General features: G+C 37.1%; 1 protein-coding gene across 1 annotated transcript; it reads right to left on the bottom strand.

Moving 5' to 3' along the window:
• Positions 1-16,996: 16,996 nt before the first annotated feature.
• On the bottom strand, positions 16,997-18,192 carry LOC108079579 (uncharacterized). Its single transcript, XM_017173924.3, has 2 exons — positions 17,700-18,192; positions 16,997-17,638 (listed from the first exon to the last, which is right to left on the bottom strand). The coding sequence occupies exons 1-2, from the start codon at positions 18,081-18,083 to the stop codon at positions 17,150-17,152; spliced, it is 873 nt and encodes a 290-aa protein (XP_017029413.1). The 5' UTR covers positions 18,084-18,192; the 3' UTR covers positions 16,997-17,149.
• Positions 18,193-18,636: the final 444 nt, after the last annotated feature.

Below are 18,636 nucleotides of genomic sequence, written 5' to 3'. Positions count from 1 at the left end.
CTACCTAACGTATTTTTTATAGACATCAATGTTTTGTGCAAAAAGAAAAACTTATGATTAAATTAAAATCAAAATGAAATAAAGAATTCAAAAAATGAATAAACTGAATACAATTTTATTTGTTAAGAGGAAAGGTAAGGGGTTAAAAATTTATTTAAAACTTCAAGTGAATTTTAAGCCTGGGACTTTTACGTTTTTTAAATAAAAAAATATTTTTTCTATTATTAAATTAATAAATTGCAAATAATATTTCCTCTTTTTAATCTAATTTTTTAAATTTATATAAACAACTTGTAATATTTTCTAATTTCCCAGCATCCTTCTCATTATTTTCCTCTTATATTTGAAGTCCTCCAAGACAATGGCCATGGAGACCCTGGCAATTTCTTTCATTTTCCCCTGCCCCTACCTTTTCCCAAATATAAAAAAACACAAATTAAAACGACAAAAATAATGTGCCTTAATCATTTGTGGGCGTGGTCCAGGGCCCAGGAGAAGGGAAAGGCGGTGATCGCACAGAATAGAAGATGCGAAACAAAAGACGAAACTCATCAGTGTCGTTGTCGCGCAGTGTGTCCTTTTGTCCTTTTGAGGGGCGTGTGCCAAGGATTCGCCGGGGCTGGCCATTGTCTCGATTGTGCCTTGTGCACCTAGCCCCGGTATTATTGTATATATATGTCACAGGGAAAAAATCTCGTCGAGCGAGAGAAGAGCTGTTGCTCCCCTGCTCGACGACATCTAATTTCTTTGGACATTGTACGTGTGGGTTTTTTAATGCTGCCATATGCACAACCCCCGGTTCTACTACTGTTTATTTCGCCAAATTGAAAGAACTCGAACAAAACGACAACAAGTACATACATATAATAATAATAATAAAAGGCCTCAAGACTCTAACTCTGACTCTGATTCTCTACTTGGCGACAGATTGAAGTCACTCAACTTGAAATAAAATGCGACAGCGCTGAACAGTTGCACAATCAAATGGGGACAATATGCAGGGGCATATCCTGGAAATATCCTGGTTAGGGCGAAAGGGTAGATTGGGCTAACAGGGAAAGGTTGTAAAATTCCCGAAAATATTGATAAATTGGAACAAAGGATTTTTTTTAGGAAAAATTGGGAGGTGTTTTATCCTAAAATACTGAAGAAATAAATAATATATAAAATATATATAAAACAAATTCTTCACCTAAACCAACTCCAATTTTATTTCCAGGGTATTACCTTAGTCCACAATAATACCATCCCCCACTTTGATCACATCTCTTTTGTTTTGGTTTTATTTTTTAGATTCTCCCCTCATTTTTTTTGTCAAACATCATTTTTAATTTGAAGCCCCGAAGAGCAATGAACAAATTGGTGTTAGCAGAAGCCAAGTGCTTGGGCACAAAGAATAGAAAATATCCAAGGGCTGGAAGGAGGAGGAGAACTTGGACTAGGACTGGGGGGTGAACCTGCTGGCCCGCAAATGAAAGTGCGTCAATCAACCCTTTCCTAATGAAACCCCAATCCATCCCCTCTCTACCAACCCAGCCACTATCCATAAAAAGCCATAATTGCTATGTAGATGCTATGACAGTCCGACTGTCCAAGTGACCACTCCACTAATTGCCGCAAGTGACTAAGCAGAGGACAACATCGTTGAGCGGCCAATGTCAATATATCACAAAATACCAATTTCACCTTATTCTCAATCAAAATTATTATTACCGTCCATGGAATATATACAATATTCGAAATGGTGTATAAAAGTCACCCCCAAGGGAGCTGCGTTTTGTGTAGATTAGTTTAGCATAGTCAGAGTCCCGAGTCCTGACCGAGTCCTGGGACCGGAGTCAAAGGCAATTAAAATGAAAAAGTGTGTCCTGTCCAGTCCTGCGTCTACATTGCGTGCAGCGGCCTCATAAGGCCGAGTCCCGGGTTGGGAAATTATAGAAGCCAGGGGGGAGGTGAGTGCCTGATGGTCAGCTTTAAGCCGCCAAAAAGTTAATTGCAACTTAAAGAGGCGCAGCAGAAGGCCAAGCAACAACAACAGATTTTCAGGCGCGGCCGCAGGACAAACAAATTTCCGACCACCACACAAAATATATGTTGACCAAAGGAACACAGAACAAGAGGCTACAGCAAGGAAAATAAGAAAGTGGAGCAGGATTTTTGGATAGACGAATATTTGAATACCTTATATAAATAATTCCAAAAATGTTCATAAAAAAAGTATTAAATTATAATTATATTTATAATTAAATTATTAAAATTTTCATTTTCATTTTTGTCTTTAAATTTTATTATTAATTTTATCAGAGTTATAAAATAACAAATTATATCAAGTTCCTTGATTTCTGTTTTATTTCCCCTCAAAATGATGTTACACCCAACTCAAAAGGGTATAAAAAAGGATATTCCCACAAAAAAAAAGGGAAAGTTGACTAACCTGACTGTCCATTTTTTCGGGTCTTGTGTCTGTTTTGAGTATTTTTATTTTCCTTTTTTTTTTGTTGCGCCTTGACTTCCGGCCAGGATACGCTTCTAATTTGTTTACAAGCGCTCGTCGGCGGGCGCAGCTTTATTTTTGCTGCTTACACCTAGAAAAAAAAGAGGGGAATTATATTTTAAAATAGTTAAAATGAAACCTTGTTGAATAATGATGTAATTTAAAGTTAAAGATAAGTATTTAGTTGATATAGTAAACCCAGCGAAAACAAGACTGTTTCTGGAATCTTGGAGTCAATTTTAAGATTAAATTAGTAATTTTTTAGGTAGCTAAAAGATTAAATATTTTAATTAGCTATTAAAAAAATATTTAATTTGCCTTATAAAAATATTTCCATTTTTATTTTCCGTGTAAATTATGTTACCAACTTTGGGTCATCTAGATTCTCGCGTCCTGACGTGTCCCGTGCACATTATGCGCGATGCATGGCGTACGATAAGGATCCAGGACTAGGACTCAGACTAGGACTCGCACTCGGACTCGAACCCGGACTCAGGGTTGACTTTCCGACTTTTTATTCCCTGCCCCTCCCCCGACAAATGATGTGAGCAACAATGGGCATTGCGTGATGACCTTATGATGACACCCAGCTGATTATAAAGAAATATCCCGGTCCTCCGGTTGCGTGCTCGCCTCAAATTCAGCGGAAATGTTTGCAGCAACGGTAAATTATGTAACACACGCTGGACAAATGCCTTCGAGGAGGAGGAGAAGGAGAAGGTCCTGTGGTCCTTTTGGTCGGGGTTGGCTTCAGTTCCATTCAAAATCAGCGGAGCGCAGTGGCCTAAGCTTCTGTCCTTAAGCGGCTTTGCCGATGCTCATTTGCACGTATAACTCAACGAGACTTCAACTGGAATAAACTCAGCTCTCGGTCTGAATTGTAGCCACAGGAGCAGCGAAGCGTCAAGGCTTAAGACTACACAGGAAGAAAATGTACTCGAGCTTAGGATTTACGGTTTTTAGAGGCATAGCTTTGGGAAAAAACTAAGGAGTTGTGGGTTTTCTCTTATAAAAAAAATGTATGTATGTTTTAAAATTTTTTTTAAATATATCTGCTTGTTTATTATTAGTTAATACTAATAAAATTTAAGAGTCAAGGCTTTAAAATATTTGATTTTATGAAAAACAGCCTTAAAACTTCATAAAAACTTTCACTTAATTTGAAAATAATTTCATAGATAAATTTTAAAATAAAAAAACTGTTTTTTTTTTATATTTAATTAAAAACTACCTTTATAACTATGCATTAACCTTCAGTCAGGGATAGAGATCTGGAATTCTGTACGGATTTTTGGTGTGCTGTTCCGTTCGTGCTTACTATTTGTCCCCATGAACCATGGAACCATGGAGCCATTTCTCGGAGCTTTGCTTTCAGCTGCAAATTTATGACCACATAAATAACATAACAGAAAAACCAGTGGCAGGCGGAGCCACACACACAGAGAGAGAAAGATAGCACAGCCCGAGCGGACCCACCGAAAAAACCCCCTATAACTACTGAAAATTAAGGTAAAATCGAAGAGGGAAATACCTTGGAAATGTTTATAAATTCTAGAAAAATTATCTATACAACAGTTTAGTTCAGAAAAGCTCTTTTTATAATTTTAATCTTTAATATCTTTTGTAATCTTTATTATATTTAAAATGTGAGATTTGGTTATATTATAAGCTATTATTATTTTAATTAATTTATATCATATCTTTTGTATTTGCTTTACTAAAAGTTTAAAGTGATTTTATTATTTTGCTTTTATTAATTTAATAAATTTATATTTAAATTTTCTGTAATATTTCTTATACTACAAATCTTAAATGAGATAAATATTTTCCAATTATTACTTTAATTAATTCATATAAATATAAATATTATATTTCTCCTTATAAAACTAATAATTATACACTTTTATACTGATTCAATTTCATCTTCAATTTGTAAATTAACTTATAAAAAAATAATAAACACATTTAAATCAATTAAAAGCTCACACAAAAGGCACAAAACAATTAAGTTAAATTCTTTGAAAAGCCTTCACTTTTTTCCTTAATGTCATAATGTTAATTAAATATATCAATAGAAATATGTATATCAATGTATCTCCTTGGGTAATTTCATAGTTTTTATTTACTCTCCGAAAAACCTTATTTAATTATTCTACAAAAAACCCCACAGTCGGATAGCCTCTGTGTATAGGGTATTATGAAAAAACCTGCTGCTAGCATTCATTCATTTCATATGCATATTTATAGCTTAAATAAATAACAAATAATATGGCTATAAATTTTGCCACTCTCTTTTGTTTAATAACTAGCCATAGAGACGGAGGAGAATCATAGAATATACTCGCATATATATTTACATAAATATGTATGTATATCTTGCTCAGTTTGGTTTTTCGATAAATATTAAATATGCATAAATAAAAATCAACTCGACAAATGAACAGCGAAAATGTTTGTTTGATGCCAAAAAGTGCCACACACAGAAAACTAGTTTGAGGCCATTTCCAAAAGGGGGTGAAAGTGGGGGGAAAAACTGTACAGACTCGAGGGAAAATTCATGACAGTTTTCTGGGGCATAAATCAGTGCCATGTGTGGCCTTAGGTATATGGTAGTATCTGCTACTCCTGTCCCGATAACACGGCCTCCGCAGAGATAACACCAATTTGTTGTAGCTAAATCTTTATCAGTGGCTAGTTTTTCACGGAATTTTCTCTGTTTTTCCTCTTTTTTTTTCCATTTTTCCAGGAGAGAGATAAATTAAAACCATGTAAGTGGTTAATTAAACGCGTTCACGAATTATAGCATATGTTGTGGGGCGCTCGCGATAAGATATAGATATTACTGATAGATGGGAGTCTCTCTCATGGCATTTTGAATATTCTGCGGGTCATAAACTAGGCAGCTTAATGGGTGATGAAAATGATATATTATGTTTAATATATTATATTTAATTTAGATTAATTTGAGAGACATTTTTTATTCCTTTTGTAAGTTTTAGCTGGAAAAGGTATTAAAATATCAAAATCTGATATAAAAATACATTTTTATTCAAGATTTAAGAGCTTAGAAATTTTTAAAATTTATTTTAATACCTTTAAAAATTCAAAGAAATAATTTTAATTCGTTTTATAAATCTGAAAAATATATCAAAACTGTTTCAAGGGTTTATTCCATCTTAAACCATTTTCTTTTCCTAAAAATTTCCGAGTTTTATTTTTCAGAAAGCCTTTACCTCTTAGCCAAATACAAAAGCAATTTCTTATTATGGCTTTGGAATATGTTTGCCTTTTTTATTTATACTTTTTTTGTGGCTCAAGCTTGAGGCAAAAGCGTTGACAGCATTTTGTTGAAATGGCAAATAGCTTGAGGAGCAGAGAAGCAGGAAGGAGGAGGGTAGATACAAGGTACTTCCAGGAAAGAGCATCATTGGATGTTGTAAGGCATTCAATTTTCATCATTTGCCATCATGATGATGATGATGATGACGATGCTCTGGAATATTTTCGGTCTCTCTCATGCAGATGTATGCGTTCGGATATGTACATTGTACAATATTGCATAAATTATTAATGCCAACTTTTATTTATTCCCATTCTTTCGTACGAATGCGATATTTTTACATATTTGAAGACAGTTGGCAGTCGGCAAACAGATATGTATATCTGAGAGCGGGGATATATATGGACAGTCAGTCACTCAGTCGGTCGTCGTCGGTCGTCATATTTGCGTGTTTGCATTTAATCATCGAAAGCCATGCACTGCCAGCACTTGCCACGCCCACAACCCTTCCATCAGGCAGACAGACAGACAGTCAGGCAGAGAGTCCTTTAAAAATCCCACCACCCACGACTTTAGCCACCCCCTTTTTGTAACATTTTCTGCGTTATTTGCATTCGCTGGAAGTTATACCACGCTTCTCTTTTTTTTTTGTCTCTGCTATATTATTTTCATTTTATTACTTTGACTGGAAAAGAAATAATAAAAAAAGGAGTAAGCGAAGCCAAAAGTATTAGGTTTATCAGGATAAGAGAAGGAATGTGGGGGTAACTTAAAAATAACTAAGGGAACCTATGTTAAAAAGGGTTTAAAATAAGCAACTTTAAGCAACTCTACCTCATAAAATATATAATTTTCTCCCCCATCATCCTGACATCCCAAAAAAAGAACCCATTCCCTTCGATAATTGCCCATTGACATGATTCCAAGCAGATTATTGCCAATGAATGGCTTCTGTCTCTGCCTCTCTCTACATTTTTGGTAATCGGAAAAGCTTATCGAGTGGGGAAATCCACCTATATATGTACCTGCTACCCTTACCCCTATAATTTTCCGCAATGAAAACAACTCCATCAATAAACCAGGCAGCAACAAGGCTAGAGAACACTCGAAATCAAAATCAAAATCGGGGCCAACAACAATGAGGACGACAAGTCTGTCAATTAGTTATCATGTTCAGTGTCAGCACAATATGATTTTGATTTAATTTTATGGGCTCAGGGCACGAAGCTGAAACTGTAGTAGTTGTCTGGGAGGGGAGAAAGATAGTTCGCATTGCGATATTAATAATAGTAGGGACAAAGGCCCATATATATAAGCCATATGTTGGCCAGAAATGTACAGGAGAAAGAATTGAATAATATTTTATGAAGGAATTGGTTAATATCAGGCTTGATTTGGAATTATATGGGGATAAGTATGGATTTTAAATATATTTTAAAAAGGTAACAATGAAATTCAAAGAGGTTTGGAGAACAAAATATATTTTTAAATATGTATAAATATTTTTTTGGTTTTTCTTTTTTGAGAAATACAAAGTTTAAAGTCGGGTTTATTTATAAAAAGCAATTAAAACCACATTAAAATGCCTCTAAAAATAATATTACATTCAACTTAATATAAATTATTAAAAATTTTAAGCTCATTTAAGTTAAATTTATATTATTCATATTTTTTAAGAAAGGTTGATAATAAATAAAAGGCATAACAAAAATAATACTCTCGAAATCAATAAATTATCTATTAATTTAGCCTGTTTGATTGTTAAACTAATTAAAAATATATATAAAATATTAATAAAATATTTTTATATCTTAAACAATTTTCAAGACCCCACATAAATATTTCCCGCTGTGTAAAAAAGACACATAGCCACAGAGGAAACACGGACAAGAGTACCAACTATTGTGCGCCGTACTCTGATCCTTTGTTGCACCGCAAAACTGTTCCAGCATTTTTGCGTGTTTATAAAAAATTAAAAATAAAAATCTCTGCCCACGATGCAGAGAGTGTGGGGGGAAGGGGGAGAGAAAAAACCACGCCCACGCCCTCTTTTGTGTTTCACATTTGGTTATTTTGCATTTCGCATGCCATGCCATGCCACATGCCACATGCCACAGCAGCAACAACCATCGGCCGCCTTTTGTCCACTAGACCAATGCCAGTGCATTCTGATTAAACTTGGCTTTTACACTGTGTTGGCCAAATATAGCTATTGTTAAGAAATTCTTATTGTTATTGCGAATGTTGGTATTTGGAATTTAGAGTTCTACCAGGGTTTCTTTTTATTAAACGGGGGAACTTAAAGATAAGAGTCTTTTGAGAAAGATAATACTTAACAAATATTTCTTAATTTTTTAAAATTATTATTATTGAATTTTCTTTACACCAAAAGTGTTTAAAATAGAGCAGAATATTTATATATATTTATATTTTGCTTAAAAATATTTTTTATAATATTTAAATTACTTTTAAGTTCAACAGAAGTAAGTTGTAGAAAAGTAGGTATGTTTCAAGTATTTCTTTAATTTATTCAGTAATCAATTTTAAAATAATATATTTTTAGACTTATTAAAAAATCCACATTAAGTATAATTAACTTTCAGATGAGTGTATTTTTAGCCTCGCTTTTTTTGTCCATTTAAAAGTTTCTTCTTTGCCATTTTTGTGGCATTGTTGAGCCTTAGCTGGTCTCTCTCTCTCTCCAGGTTCAGGTTTCTGTATTTCTCATGTTTTATTTTTTTATTTTGTGCCATTTGCTTTTATTGCATATTTGCATTTTGCATTGTTATTGGCCATGCCTGTAGTGTGTGTGGGCGTGGCAGTTGTGGGAGGAAGAGGAGAAGGAGGGAGGAGTTAAAATAAAAGAAGCAAAACAGGATGAGAGACTGTACTTTGTTGTTGATTTAACGCTGCATTGTTTGTTATAGGAAAGGCGTTTCATTTTCCCCCACACATTTCCCACTCTCCCAGAGAATTTTCCCCACTCTCCTCCCTCTTTGTACATTTTTCCTACATATATATTTTTTATACATTTTGTTGCGGTTGTCCAGCGACTCTGCCTTTGCTTGTCTGTTTGCTTGGTTCTCTCTGTATTTTTTTTGTAGGGAAATGTTTCTGCAGACTTTTTGCAACTATTTTGTTCGGTACATGGGCATAAAATAATTTGCAAGTGATTTCCCAGCATTAACGGGAAGAATGAAAGCATTAAAAATGCAAAAAGCGTTGGCTCATTCATAATTCAAAATAAGAGTAAAGAGGGGTTTGGGGGTTTGGTGCAAACTGCAATTGCATAAATAATAAATACATATATGCGGCCAGAGGTGGGGGGATTAAAGGGGTTATAGAAAAGGGGTGGCCTCCCACCAAAAGCCACTTTAATCATCTCTCTTCTGCGGTGCATTTCAAAGCAAATGTCAGCCAATCCAATGGCGGAGATCCAAGTAAAGCCCCCAGAACAAAAGCCGAGCAAAACCAAAAAGCGGAGCCTGTCAACGCTTCTCCAATCCAATCCACCAAAAACACACACGTTTTCCGCTCACCTCTTCCACATTCCGCATTTCCACTTGATTTAAAGCCACCCCCCGTACTCTTCCCGCTTTGGAAGATTAACTTGGCTTAACACTCGGTGGGTTTTTTGCAGTGGAGAAAAAATTATAGAACAAGGTTCTTGATTATAATACATTTTATATTTTAAAATATTAATATAAATATTTTAAATATTTTTATTATATTTAAATTAAAAGGTAAGCCTAAATATATATTCTAAAATAGGCTACTCAAATTTAAACTATGAAATTATGAGACCTTGAAAGGGTAAAGTTATAGTTTCAGATTTAAATAAATAATTTATAATTTCAAATTTATTTTTTAAAGAAATAATTTCCCAATAGAATCTATTTATACTTATTTACTTGTATATATATTATATTTCCTATATATATTTTCTTTCTCTGTTCTTTACTCTCCTCTGCTGCAACTGCAAATCCCTTTTTGACACTTGACCGGTTGACCAGGCGGCAGGTCAAGCATTTTTCCACCCAACACACGCCCAGTGGCAGCTCCTGCTCCTCCCACCCTCTCATTTCCCTGATGGCCTCGTGATGGTGTCATAATTTGTAATCCTGCCGCGCTGCCTGTTTAATTTTCACACCTTTGTGCTCGTCGCTCAACGCTCGTCCACGTCTCTCCGTGGACTCCAAACTCAAATGCCGGACACACGACCAGCGGCGGCTTAAAGAGATCAACTGGACACTCGGACAGCAGGCATCCCAGTACAGTGGAACACTTGGACTAACATGGAACTTGGGTCATTAGGAAATTGCAATTATTAGAAGGATTATGAAAGACGAGGACATCAAAGAAAAATAATTTGAAAAAGAATAAAAAGGGGAAAAAGGACTTAGAAGAGGACCTCGGATTAAAAAAATATTTAAACCATAATTAAGACTTGATAATTATTATAAAATATTAACTCAAAAATATCTGTAATATTTTCCTCTTAAAAAATTCTAAAAAACCCTAAAAACTTTATTACATATTTCTCTATAACAATAAACCAAAAAAACTAATAAAAATTGTAATTTTTTATTAGAAAAAGCTCTTTCAAAAACATATCTAAAATATCTGGCAATGAGTAAGACATTAGGAAAATGGCCAGCATAAAATTTTCCATATGTACACACCACATATTTCCTCGGTCCATCTCAGCAAGTTGATTTCTTTATGGTTTTCATTACAGTTTATGACTGACAAGAGTCATCACCGTCAAGTCTGAGAGAGTTTTGTTTAGCGGGGTTAAGTAGATACATCTGCATATTCACCGAATCGTTTAGCATGATAATCGAAATGGATTTGCCCCTCCAGTGCTGCTCCCTCTTAAGCCTATGTCTCTCTAATGCTTGGGCTCCCCCGGACCCCCTCCCAACACCGTAACGCCTTCGACATCGCCATATAGCCTCTGCCTTCGCAACATCCTACGATATAAAGCCCGGTTTTGGCAATGCCTCAAACGATAAACGGGATTGCACTTGAAACAAATGTATGAAATATAGTTTGAAGAGTGGTTTAGAGACATTTATTTAATATATAAGAATTTTGTATTTATTTTATAATTTTATCAACTTTGAAACCTGTTTAAAATTGAATTTAAAGTTGTTTCTAAAGGCTAAGAAATGTGATATTTCTGCCATGCCTACAGAAGTCTATACTCTTTTTATAAGCCAAATTTTTGAGTTCTTTCCCTGATTAACCACTAATATTTTCTCCCAGTGCCGACATTGAACAAATTTTCAATGGCCAGCCAAGGAATTGGAGTCGCGGCGAGTTCCCGGAGATGAGGAGGCGGAGGCGGTTGATGCAAAGATGCAAAGACTCGGCAAGAGATGAGGAGGAGGAGGAGACCGGCTCTGAGCCTGGCGCTCGCCATCATCAAGTTGGCGTGTTTATGGGCCAAGCGGCACAATTAACATGTCGCGGCTTTTAGCGTCTCTCTGGCAGCAGCAACAACATTAGCAACAAAAGCAACAGAAACAAATGCAACAGCAACTGCCACCACGATGAGGATGTGGATGAGGATGAGGACGAGGACGGCAGCAGCAGCTTGCACAAAATGACATATGAGGCGCATAATTGAAACTTCAAAGGAGCAGGGGCGGCATTCGGGGCATAAATTAGGCGTCTGATCGCCCGGAATGGTTCTGTTTCTGTTTCTGTTTCTGTCTGCCGAAAGGTGAGGAACTCCAGAAGACGTCATCGTTTTGGTTCCATTAGTGGCCAAGTGGCAACAGTAGTTCCTCCACCTACTTCTACTTCGTTTGTCATGCCGCGCCCTTCCATTAACACACAGCATATATATATCTGAATATATATATATGTATCTGTTATATCCATTGTTGCCGTAGTTGTTCCGACATGAAAATCAATAAAAATCCGCATGTGCGGTGATCTGTTCTAGCATCAAGAATATTTTTTGGAAAGTGCCAAGATCTACACGGGTCGAAAAATGGGTAAGGTAGAAAAGGGAAATGCAGGGAAAATAAAATAATTTTTTCGTTTATTATTTATATTGTATTTTAATTTTAATTAATAAGAAACTAAGCTTTAAAATATTTAAGAAATATATTTTGAGGCTGTTTTAGTCGCAAAAAGAGTTAATTAACTTAAACTCTACTTTAATCTTAGTTGTTTATTAATTTCAAAAATAATTAAATCAGCTAATCTACATATTTTTAATTGCCTTTATTTAATTTACCTAATTTCTTAATTTTTCTCAGTGCCTCCACATCAAGTTCAAGGGGAAACCGAGGCAAATGTCCCTACAGAGCGCGAGATGAAAAATGTTGTCTCATTGTCGGCATTTGTGTTTTCCCCCGCCCAATTTCCATATATATTTTACGCCATAAATTAAGCACTTGAACCACTTAAAGAAAAATTTCAATTGTTGCAACGACGATAAGGAAATCGAGCGTTTTGTCTGCGCTAAAAAACAGAAATCTGAAAAACTGAAAACTCCAGCGAAACCGGAAGAGGGCATCCCAAAGATAAAGTTTTTTCGTGTGGGAAAAAAAAGAAGAAAAGCGAAAAAAATCGAAGAAAAATCTGTGAAGGGAAAAAGAAAAGCCGGAAAGGCAAAGGGCCGGCGAACACGCAAGAAATCTGCCGTTTACTCAGCATTCAGTGCTCAGGCACTTGCCACCCGAAAATCCATATGTGGAGACACCTCAGATCCAGATGCCATCCGGACACTCCTCCCTCCTCCCGTGTTCGTTGGTTCGACTTTTCCAGCAGCATTCGCTGCGAGTTTTCCTCAGACACTTTGCTGCAGCTTAAGCACCGCCAGACACGCCAATGGCAAACAAAGTCAATAGCCAGACAAATGAAAAGCTCGGAAAAGCGAGAACAGCGAGGAAGGAGCATACGGAAAGGAGGCTCCAGGGAAGGTTCTAAGCACTGAGGGAATTGGCCAAACTGGAGACGGGGATACCCTTTTGATGGGGAGGATATGGGATCTTAATTCCTTTTAATTCTTTCTCTAGAAAAAGTCTTCAAGGATGATCAAGTGAATTATATATTTAATCTATATATTATCTATATATTTTCTATATAATTATTTTTAAGTTCAATCATTTTCATCAAACAAATCCATATACCTCACAATTTTTAAGTAGAGCATAAAACGGTTCATTCCGCACGAATGAGCCCGCCTTGGCTTGGTTCGGGCCAAGTTATCCAACCCAACCAAGCTCAGCCAAGCCAGCCAAGCGATCCCAACAGTCCCAACAAGCAAAGGAGGCAGGAGCACAGGAGGCAGGACACAGGAGGCAGGATACAGGAGGCAGGACTCAGGGTAAAGGCTGAAGGAAGCCCAAGCGAAGCGTAAACATTTTACACTTTTGTGTGCAATGAAAGCGACGCCATCTTGATGGGGCTGTGGATGTGACTGGTGGGGATATCAACGGGTATGAGGTAGAGGAGACCCCAGGCTTGTGGGGATGTTAACCCAGGGGGAATCCATCGCTGAAACGGGTTTCGCAGTCAACCGAAGGACTATTCGAACATAGAGCATAAGGCCGAAGCCTCGTTTTTCTGGCTAAGCCTTTCACTTTTTCTTATCGAGTCTCCTCGGCAATTTCTCATAAATTCAGCAAGTTATAGGCCCAAGATCGTAATGTGTATGAAAAATGTGACAAAAAATGCTAAAATAATGCTAAAAAATACAAACCCAAAATGCAGCCACAAAAATAATCAAAAAACACAACAAGAATCATATAAAACCTGAGCTGAGAAGCAAGAGAAAATTGTGAAAATTTTCTGTTTTTCCTGCTTAGATGGCACTACTAAGTGTGGTTCGGTTTGGGTCGTGGTTTTTGGTCCTAGCTCCTCCTTGCATCCTTGTAAGCCAAAATGCAAATGTAAAGCAACACCTCGCGCCACGCCCACCACGCAAAACATTTGCATTAATCATGTTTGCCTTGCATTATGCAGCAGCACACACAGGAGGGGGGTTTTGGGTGCCTTAAGCCCCTCAGCATACACACACAGAGAGAGAGAAAGAGGTCCAAAGGGGGTCTAAGGACTGAAAACCCATGTATAAATATTTTTTTTGCATAAACAAAAGTGTTGAAAATGCAATTTGTGCCCGGGAAATGTGCGCTGGCCTGTGGCTTAGTGTGTGAGGTCAAACCCACAATAAAAACACTCACGGAATATATACAATAATAAATGTGAGAAACTAGATGGAAAAGATGGGGCTCTTATCCTGGATTCTGGGAAAAAATATTTTATAAATATACTGTATATATTATAAATGATCTTGGGGAGTTCTGAGAAAATAATGAATGAAAAAGGGTTTCTTAGAAATATTAAAAAAATATCTCTCGGTTAAAACTGAAAACAATTTTATATTTCATAAAATAAATATGCTTTGGTGGCTTTAAATTATTGAATTCAATTTTTTCATCTTAAACCATTTTTCCTCTCTCTAATACTACAATAAAAAAGCAAAGGTAACTCCTTCTTTCAAGCCAGAAAAACCCTAGATTTTCTACCTTTCTATCCCCCAACAACACTTGGCTTCTGGACCCTTGGACATTGTGTTTCCAGCACAAAAAAAAGAAGAAAACAACAATAAACAACGCGGCCTATGCGGCGTATGCGTATGTTTCGAGTCCACATTATGTATACGCACTGTGTGCTCATGCACACATCCTCCCAGGAGGGAGTGAGAGGGAGCCAGAGGCAACGAGAGAGACAGAGACGGGACCCATTTGTATGGCAAACTGTTTTTAATGCTTTTAATGCGCCAAAGTGTTGTTTCATTTTCATTATTTGCACAAGCTGCCACACATTTAAATGCCAGTTCGCCTCCCCTTCTGTGTGTGTGTTTATGTCTCTCTCTCTCTCTGTGTATGTGCAGCTGTTGAGCTATAATCATAATTTCATAAAGCACATTTTCACAAAAGCTTTCAGCACCCTAAACTGCATTGTAATTACAACGAAAGCGCGCTGGCTGGCTGGCTGTCGGAGCGAAAGGATTGGACTGGAGACTGGGGAAAGGGGAGCAGCACTGCACCGCAGAGGAAAAGGACCCAGGGACCCGCCGCTGCCGCCATTCGCCATTTGCCATTCGGTGTGCAACATCAAGGAGCGAAAGGATAACGATGGCCAACGTGTCGGTTATTCGTTGCGCAGCTGAGCTGTCAGTTTGGCCATAATATCAGCCATTATAATATGGGGTTTATAGCTCAATAAGTATTTTGTTTCATTTTCTGACTGGGTTTTATAGGTGATTTTAGATGTATATCTATACGTATGCATACATAGGTATTTAGGGTAGAGGTAATAAAGATTAAGGGATATATCAACATTAGAAATAGTTTAACCCATTTTGGAACAAAGGGAATTGTAAATATTTTTTTCTCTTAAAATTTGAGATATAAAATATCAAACTTTAAAATATCTTTCTTAAAATATCTTCCTAAAAATATATTTTATAAATTATATTCCTATCCAAAACCCAGTGAAAAATCCACACTGACTGCATCTGGGTAAAGGAAAATATCAGGGAAAATATGGTAAAGAGATGAAGGGATAACTTCAGTTAACATTTGTTCCCCCCTTTTCCCCCTCATACACCCCACTTTGTGTGTGTTGCGTGTTGATTTCAACGCATAAATATTTCAAAAGGTTCAAACAAAATGGCGTCGACGCGCAATAAATACCAACGCAACGCGAAGGCTCCATCTGTGTGTGTGTGTTGTGCGAGAATGTAACCCTCTCCTCCTACTCCTCCCTCTCCTCGCCGTGTAATAAAAGTGAATTTATGCAATATTTCTGCGCCTTTGTGCAAATAACATTTGTAATTCAGCGGAACAACAACGAACAACGGCGAACAACCGACAAAAGTGTCCTCGTCAAAAGTGTTTGTTATGCTAATGAGAGCCAACCAACAAGGCTCGATCCCATCGAAACGCGAAAATTCGTCACTGAATCTATTAAATAATAATTAAAGCACCAAAAATGTTTCAGCGAAAAATGCATAATAAAAGAGAGAGAAAAGATCTAAGGGGCAGGCAATATGTATGTCCTGGCTCCTGTTTTGTGGGGGCTAAAAGGATTGACAAATGGCCAGGCCATTAAAATGATTTATACATGTCAAGGCAAATAAATTCGCAACCAAAAATAAAAAGTGCCTCTTATAAATTTTTGAAAAAGTTTTTTCGTTCATCGTGGAAATTTAGATTTTCCAAAAAAGTTGTTGGGAAAAGTTTTCGGAAGCATACTTTTGGGTAGAACGTAAAGAGAAATATATAAAAAAATTACATAAAAAATTAAGAAAACCTAGAATATAATATTTTTCTACAATTTAAGAAGTCTATATATATTTCTAGAATAATTTATAAACATTTAAGTATTGAAAAAACTTTAATAAAAAAAGATAAACAATTATATTCATTGTTTAATTGGTTTTTATATAATTCATGCCTTAATTACTAAAAAAAAAACATAATCCAAACAATTTATAAATCAATTTTCGTAATTATAAATAAATATTTATATATATTTTATTTTAATTGTTTTTCAGCCCCGTGATTATTTTTTACAACATATTTCCAACTCTTCCTTGAAGCAATTAATGTTCCTTTTTCTGTTGCAACTTCAACCTGGCACCCACACTTTTATTTTATTTTTTCTCACCTGGCACCTTAATCGTGGCTGGTCCCTGGCACAGGTATTATTAGCTGTAACACCTGTTCCCTGTCACCGCAAGTGTTTGTCGAAGGGTTAAGGCATAAAGGTGCCACCGACCACGACACCTGGGTACCAGGCAAAGAACAAACCCCACTTTCCGAGCTTTAGTTACACTAAAAAACATTGCAAAATAAATATTAAAATGCAGAACAATGGCTTTCGAAAACAGCTAGCCATGGCCCAAGGCGGTTCGCACGGTGAAAAGAGCGAAAAAAGAAGGGGAAAATGCGGGGGAAAAGCAGAGTTTTTCACTGGCTCAAGATGGCCAAGAGTGGAGAGGCCTACAAATGTCATTCAAGCGCTTGGTTGCACTTAATAGAAAAAGGGGAAGGGTTAAGCACTGAAGAAAATTAATAGTAAATATGTTAGGTATTAAATTAATAAATTATTTAATTTGAAATATATTTTTGCAAAATAGAAAATTCTTAGAGAATTTTCAGAGAGAATATCAAAGTGATATTTATATAAATTAGTTTAACCTTGGCTTTGGTTATTTATTATTTTTATATAGTAAATTTCTGTCATTAAAATTTATAAATATTACATATAATTTTAGGATCTTTCTAGCCTCTTTCTAGCTCTGCCAACTTTAGTAAAGGATATTGGAAATAGGCTTTCTCCTGGACTCACAGCCACTTGACTCTCATATCCTGCTGCATTTTCTCAGGAACGTCTAGATCCTTGCATTCCTTAAGGTGACTTGGTTCCAGAGCAGCATAGATGATCACATGGGATTCAGGCAGCTGCTTGAGAGCCTCAATTTCCGCCTGGACAATCTCCTCCGGCAGCTGGCGATCCAAGGTGAACATAAAGATTGAGGTCAACTGCTTGAGATCTGGATCAGATTTATTTGAACCCTTGGCGATCTCCTTTCGTCCACGGATCAGCTCATTGATGATCGACACCAAGCTACCATCTAGCGGAGTCAGGTCGTCGATCAGGATGAGATTCTGTCCGCAGAGGAGGATGTTCTTTAGCATGCTCTGGACACGCAGCAGGGAGGGAGTTTCCCGCCAGGAGAGAGTCTTCACATTTTCGGGCCACGGAAAGTTCTCGCGGAGCGATCGGGCAGTGTGGCTTTTGCCCACGTCAGAGAAACCAACCAAGGCGATGTTCTGATTACAAAATTTAATATGGACTCAAGTATTTCATATAGTTTTGTACGTTTCTACCCACCCGATAGGAGCTATTATCAAGGGCTTGCTCTAGCTGATCTAGGGCCTCCTCCTGGTACAGAACCTGACGACGGACATGTGTCACCATGTCCCCCAGCCGATGAGAACGATCGCAGTAGCTGTCCTCTTTTCGTAGATCTCTGGTGTTCGTGTAGCGCAGGCAACACACTCCCAGGCCGACGAAGAGCACCAGCCAAAACCACATGAGGCTGTGTTGGATTTGGGGCTCCTGGTCGCGGGGTATCCACTTCTTGTTACTCCCAGTCTTGGACAAAACAATCCAACGGAGACGTTTCTTTAGCTTCATCCTATCCACCCATCGTTTGCAAGCTCCACGGACTGAAAAGTCAGATATAAGAAACATTCCTCTCTGCCATTCGGCCATCGCTGGGTTTTTTTAGTTGGGTTTTGGGAAAACTTTTCCAAAAAAGTGCAGATAATTTGTTGGGTCTAGTTGACGTTAGTGATGTAAAAGGCTAGGAAGCCGGAAGCTTGTAAGATATCGATAGGCAGGAAATATAGTTGGGTAAGGGCACACTTGGTTTTGAGGAAATAATTTAATAAATTTGTTCACATTTTCTTAGTCTTTGCGAACATTAACTTAGTACTATGTATAAGCTTGAGCTTGACAATTTTATTTTTAAATACAACCTATAATTAACAAATTTCTCCCCATGTAGCAGAACAACGCATTGAGGCATAAGGAGTATGGCTTTTGGTTTGGGAAGATGTATCGTCGGTGCCTCCTCAAGTGGCCAATGGTTTTCCGCCTTTGGGTTTTTGGTCGAAGCGGAAATCCATTAGGTTTGCCTTTGCCTTTTGTCCCCCATTGTGTGTGTCCCCGAACCGCTGCAGTTTGCATTTGTGTGCGATGATTTCCGTTTGACATGGCCACAACACTCCCCCCAAGAAGCCCCGCTAAAACCGAAGCCGCCTCA

Source organism: Drosophila kikkawai, chromosome 2L, assembly GCF_030179895.1.
Source record: "Drosophila kikkawai strain 14028-0561.14 chromosome 2L, DkikHiC1v2, whole genome shotgun sequence".
Lineage (NCBI taxonomy): Eukaryota > Metazoa > Arthropoda > Insecta > Diptera > Drosophilidae > Drosophila > Drosophila kikkawai.
The sequence above is the reverse complement of the archived record's forward strand: the minus strand, read 5'-3'. Positions and strand labels throughout refer to the sequence as shown.